Source organism: Lolium rigidum, chromosome 2 (genome assembly GCF_022539505.1).
Source record: "Lolium rigidum isolate FL_2022 chromosome 2, APGP_CSIRO_Lrig_0.1, whole genome shotgun sequence".
Taxonomy (NCBI): domain Eukaryota; kingdom Viridiplantae; phylum Streptophyta; class Magnoliopsida; order Poales; family Poaceae; genus Lolium; species Lolium rigidum.
In genome coordinates, this window is record NC_061509.1 from 174,155,256 (window position 1) to 174,161,905 (window position 6,650).

General features: G+C 39.5%; 1 protein-coding gene across 1 annotated transcript; it reads right to left on the minus strand.

Annotated features, from left to right (window-relative positions):
- Positions 1-4,031: 4,031 nt before the first annotated feature.
- LOC124687720 lies at positions 4,032-6,414 on the minus strand. Its single transcript, XM_047221471.1, has 5 exons — positions 6,314-6,414; positions 6,096-6,243; positions 5,871-5,993; positions 5,702-5,786; positions 4,032-4,201 (listed from the first exon to the last, which is right to left on the minus strand). The coding sequence occupies exons 1-5, from the start codon at positions 6,412-6,414 to the stop codon at positions 4,032-4,034; spliced, it is 627 nt and encodes a 208-aa protein (XP_047077427.1).
- Between the last annotated feature and the right edge of the window lie 236 nt (positions 6,415-6,650).

Genomic DNA, 6,650 nt, shown 5'->3' on the forward strand with positions numbered 1-6,650 from the left:
AATAAGCGATTCGTAATCTGGAAATTCAATTCGTCTCACGGGTGCATATGCTCCCTCCACCAAAAATAACATATTATTAATTGTTAAAATATTCCAACAAAAAATGACATTTATATCTCGACAATCTTCTTTCCTTCGTACAGTTTAGCCAAAAACCAATTTTTTATGACTAATGTAAAAAAAAAGCATGTCTAAAAAACTTGTTTTTAGCACCAGATTTTGTTTTTTTTTCCGCAGCCCAAACAACAAGTTGTTTTTTTTTTATTAAGAAAACTTTGGGAACACGTAGCAAGTGAAGATGTACATATGAATTTTTCGTTTAAAAATTTTCGCATTTCAAAATGTATCAAAGGTGTATTTTAAAACAAAGAGAGCATATGCACCAAAGAGCCAAAATATCACTCACGACTAGTCTATATGTATAGGCATATAGTAATAACTACCTATATGAGAGCTGAACGTTTTTGCCGTGCGGAGAGCCACTCGGGGTACTATTCATGCATGCATGAACTGTACTTCGTTCTTTTTTACTTTTTTTTTGTTTGATAAAAAATCACAATTTTTACTTTTTGTTTGGTTTTCTGGTAATATTTTTGGCAAAATTTGCCGGTGGAAACATTTAACTTTAGCAGTAATTTGTAGTCACTAGAAATATTGAAATTTTCGTGGTAATTTATCTCGTATCGATGGCAACTACTAATAGTAATTCTTTCATGGTGAGTATTTCTATGACGGTAATTTCTTAACACTGCATAAGCGTAACAATTTATACCGAATCTTCAACCTCAGCCGTAGTTTTTTGTTTGTCATCAGTATAAATGTTCAACTTTGGTAGTATTTTTTCTTTTTTATTTTCCAAAATTAATTTTTCAATTTATCTTCCGTAGAAATATTCAACTTTCGCAGTAATTTGTCGCGTATCTATGTCAACTACTAATAGTAATTCTTTGAGGGCGCGTATTTATATGATGGTAATCTCGCAACTACTAATAGAAACATTGAACTTCGCGTGCCGACGTCAACTACGAAATAGACCATTAACTACCTAATATTAGTTCTTTCAGGGCGTATATTTCTGCGACGTAGTTTCTCAGCAGCGTACAAGCATGATAACTTTATCACGAATCTCCGCTAATTCCCGCTAAGGAGTGTAGCCGCAAACAAAATTGTCCCATCACATAGAACTTGAAGCCTAATGCGTGTTTTCATCGACCGAACACTGAGCCCTCGATGCATAGTCAATTGCTCCCGGCTGTAACCTAGTCATTCATCTCGTCTTCGATCGGCAACCAGTGAAGCATTGAATCATGATGGAGCTAGAGAAATCCTTTGTCGCTAGCACCAAACCGGTTGTGCTCCACGACTTCTGCGCCTAGGCCCTGACGACCGTGGCTAGGGAGACATGGGCTGAATTGAGACGACCGACAACACCGTGATGTGTTAGTCTGAAACTCAAACTGGATTGTTTCTACTCCTCTGTCCTTTACTCTTTGTTCCTGGGTGTATTGGGGTGTATTGGTTCAGCTGCCAAACAGTAGAACCACAAAATTAATTTTGATTTAGAAGATTGCTTGTCTATTAGCACTAGAACTGCTACGGTCAAGGCTTGCTTGTTTGTCCTTTCCTCTTTGTTATATACTTCTATATATGAAACAAATGCAGCCTGCCTATTCAATTTCATTTCATCCCCATGTCATTTTTTTAGAAATAAGGATTATAGATAGAATTGGCGTATCTAGTTTAGGTCCGCAATAGACTATAAGCAATGCAATAGTCCTGAAGACCAAGAAAAATATTATTTTCCATTATGCATGGTGAGGTTCTCTATTTCTAAGACTTATATTGCTTTTCTTAGGGAAATCCGCTAAGTGGTTTAGCTTACACTATAGCACTGCTATAGCTCATATAGCTTCTGGATGAGGCATCCCCTAAATCAGATAGTCCACTACCTTTTTTCTTGGTAATTAACCTCCAATATTTCTTCATTGGTGCATAATTCTTCGATAGTCATTTAAAAAAACCAACATTCACCTTATTTTTTAACTAGGGAAAATAATATTGTACATTTCTACGGCACTATCAGAGAATATAATTACTCCACTTTCCGTCGCCTCTTTTCCGCAGGAAGAATACTATAGCCTCCTTCTACCATACATTTACAAAGGTATACATACTTCACCGGCTAGCTCTTTCAATCGGAAAATGTACAAGCATTTTCTTCTGTAGCAACTCCAGAAACAAAAGACACTCCATCATCCACCGCATATTTTCATCACCTTACGATCATTCGGTATTTTCGTACATATTACCCTCATTTTTCAATACCTCGGGATTTACCTATGGGCGATCAAAAAATGAGTCATGGTGCTACAATACCACTTTTACGTTTCTTGAACACTGCTTCCACATCAATGTTCATGTAGTAGTTCAGTAACCTAGACATTGTATCACTTCTACAATATTACAACCAACGGTCTAACGGCCAAGTGGGCAGAGTGCCGCTGCGGCAAACTTCCTAGTATAAAAGAAAGTACGGGTTAGGATTCACACAAGCCATCTCAAACGTTTACTCCGGGACTCCGGGTGAACAACGCCATGGTATCCAAGGGGATTTCTATTCCCACCCCATCTGCGTAGACATTCTGTCTATCTACGCCGGCACTTGGGACTCCCTTTGGGACAAGGTTTTCTAGGTTTCTCCAATCATGTATAGAGTTCCCCCAATTGACTTAAATTTCAGGATACTCTACATCAATCTTATCTGTTCACTTCGGTTATCTCGTTCATCCTCTTTCTTCGTGCGTGTTTACCTTCTTTACTTGATTGCTAGTGTAACATTGCCATATTTTTCGCCTACTTGTATTTTAAGAGCTAATTTGATTAAAATTTGTAGTCGCTATTCATCCTTTTAGGCGATAATTTTTTTTAACACATAACAACGCACATGCTCAAAAATAAGCACGTGCATTCACCCTATTAACGCGCGAACATACCCTACACCTATGAGCACCTTCGAGAGACTGAGCCAGCAAACGAAGTCAGCACTGGTGCCTCGCTTTTACACTAGCACATCACCTATCACTATAAAAATAACGCTGGTTAAATCCTGAAATAAATCTAGGTAAATACAAACACCCATGCCAGGTCTAGAACTTAAACTTGGATGGGCTGGTTCCACCACAAGGAACCAAACCACAAGAGCAAAGTTCAGTTTGCTTCTAGCCGATATCTTTGATTCTTCACTCCTTTGGATCTTGTTCGGCGTCTGCAAATTCATCATGCTCGGCAACAATTTGGTTTGGCCTGGCAAAGGAAGAAGATGTTGGCAGAGTCACTTGAATGGGCTCCATGTGTTTTGGTGGAACAACTATCCAGTCATATTTGTACATGTCAGATGTACTCGTATGAGTACTTGATGTTATGGATACAAGTATTTCTTTTAAATACATCAAAACCTTTAAAGTGCACACAATGATGACGAACTCCTCGGCAGACATGGTTAAACTTTACAAATTTGCTTTTGACTGAATCTAAACCCTAAACCCCCACAGGATAATTTGAAAAGGAAGTAGTTGCCAATTATTGTTTCCCAAGGTATATCTTCAAGAGATCTTCAGTCAAGACGGTGTCGTGATTCCAACGTCACAAGATTAGCATCATCATGCCAGTCAAGATGGTGTCATGATTGCCAATGTCACAAGATTAGCATCAACATGGACATGCGGGAAATGGCATCTAAATTCATAGGAAACTTGTGGTTTTGCCACATGGAGACATGGAGTGGCAAAATCCCCAACGCCAGAACCTTGATATCTATCACAACCTAAATTAATTTCATTGATGAGGTAAATAAATTGAAATGATGCATCTCGCTTCGAACTCTAGGTTACAGTCATAATGACCAGGAGATGCTTGTACAACTGCAGTCTGCAACTAATAGAAAGCAAAAAGACAGAAACAAAAAAGTGTAAGGTATATGTTGATGAAGCCTGCTATGTGAAACTGAACATTCAGGCATCACGTCTCAGTTATCACGAAATCTTAGCTGCATCAACATCTCTACTCTGTGCAGGTTCATAGTTAAGTAGCTTGTGCATCGAGAGGAAATAAGGTGCAACTGATGCCAACACAATGCAGAGAAGTGCTGCAATTCCAATCCACCAGGCAAAGTGCGGGATACCGAGCACAAGTTCATCACAAACTGCACAACAATGGAAAAAAACAAAACACATTTTGGATTAGACACATTGTTTAAGTGTTTGCAATGATATTTATTGAATTGATGCACTAGCCAACGCGATGATAGCTATAGTACAATGTGAAAGAACCTGTTCAGATATTTAAGATTGAGTACTGCTTCTGTGGAAAAAAATATTAGGGAAGCTTCTGTGGAAATTCATAACTCAAAAACTCAAGATCTCTACAAGGCCCAACATTATCAAGATCATCCTCGATTTTATCTATAGCCAATGAAATATCATTCTCCAAATGAACACAGGTTCAGCTATCCTCTATCTTTGATATGACGAAATGGAGAAAACCTTCAGTTATGATTGTTTATCAATGAAGCATAAATTTTTACGATTCGATCTGTACCAATGCAAATTATATGTCACAAAATTCATCAGATCGAACAGTCACGGCAACCGGAACAAAAAATAATTTATGAATAGAAGATACAAAAGAAAGCCACTCCGTTTTCTTATAAGGAAATAGCAGAGCCTTGTACTAAACTTACTACAACAACACACAGCTCACTACCACTTACACTAAAAAAGAACTCAGTAGTACTAGACTACTAATCATGCCCAATGAACAAAAGATAGACTGCATACCAAGGAAAAAGTTAATATTGGAGATTCTGATAGTAACTGCTAGCCTATTAGGTTGTTGAATAATGTTACTTTAGGTGGCTTATGTCCATAGAATTTAAAATTTCTGGCTGCAGATCATCTTCTTCACCAATACAAATAATCATGCAACTTTCCAATTAATTCTTCTATTGAGAGAAAGAAAGAGAGTAATAAGAATTCTCTTATCCCATTTGGAAGGATACCGCCTTTATAACTATCCATGACTATTTTTGTCTCAAGCATGATGACCACTTGATGAAACGTGGAGGAAAGTACGGAAAATGGCCGATACTACTGGAAGAATTCCTGTTTGGCAGATAGGTGTTGTAACTGGTATTCATGTGATTGATTTAGTAGGTGTTCATTTTTACGGTTCGTATTCTGGATTGTTTTCATTTCTACAGCAATTAGAGGGACCAGATTGTAAGAATGAAAGAGTAAGAGCTTAGCGGGTCCTGACCCCCTTTATCTGATTAGAGCGGAAAGGACCCGTGGAATTCTTCGGCTAGCTAGTAGAAATTTGTAAATTATTTTGTTGTGTAAGAACGATGTTCTCCAAATTTCAAACAATGCATCAAGCATATTAGGATCGACCTTTTCTTCCTAGTCAAACTGGAAACGGAAACAAAGATTTGTTCTATGGGATTGCACTAAAACGACCAAACTACTGACCAAATAAGCCTAATGATCATTACAGTTACCAAAATTTCTGTCCTAGTTAGACTAATCTGGTATGAATATCAGAGGTAAAAGGAAACGTAAACAAACACTGCTAGCATACCAATGACTAATCAGTTCTGAATATCACTAAAGGGAAAATGAAGTGTAAAGAAATAGCAGTAGCATACCAATATTGAACAGGGCAAGCTCTCTCTCTGGAACATCTGGTTTTGCAACCACGCCCTCAGGCTCCACCGTGACAAGAACATACACCTAAAATCGAATCACAAACAGCCATTGTAAAGTTACCATTGCAGCCAAACAACAAATGTAGTTAAAGAGTTACGGAATACCAACCGGCTTGGTGCTCTCAGCCTTGAAAATCATCTTCTCCGTGTTCAGCAACCTCCTGTTCTTACTCCCCCATTCCTCCACAGCATGAGGATCGTTCACGATCCGAACCGAAAAGCTGGATGGTATCTACAAGCACAAGCAATTCCTTCAAGAACCAGAAGCTGTAAGTCATTGGTGAAGCAAAGGATCCTTGTTTTTTCATATCCAACGGGAAGGGCCAGATCGTGCGGTGGTCGGGTAGGAGATCTTGATTTCGTACCACGCGGGCGGCCGCAGGCCGGCGATCCTGTAGAACCTCCGGCCGCGGCGAAGCGGCATTGTCTCTCCCACCAGCTCGTTCCCGACTCTAAGGGCCTTTGCCTCCTCCTCCAGGCTGCTGCAGGGGGTCATACGGTGGAGCTGTTAACACAGAATACCTGGTGATGGAGGCAGTGAAAGATACGCACCTGCACGCGGATGAGAGCAGGAAGAGGATGCTCAGGAGGAAGCCCACCCTGCGGCGGCGGCGGCGGCATAGTGAGAAGAGTGGAGGCGACGGCGATGGCATTCGCAGGCCGGCAGGCGGAGCACTCTGCGACGGCAACCGGGGAGCAGTGAGGCAACGGAGTCGTCAGTTGTCAATTGGTGAAATAAAATACGAGTACTGAATTATTGTCGTTGTTCAAATGAAGTTTCGATTGAATTTTGGAAGATATATTCTAGTCCTCGATTTTTTTCCCTGTAGAGCTGTTTGGTTGGACTGCACATCATAGAAAAAATCCCTATAATTTATTTTTCATGTAG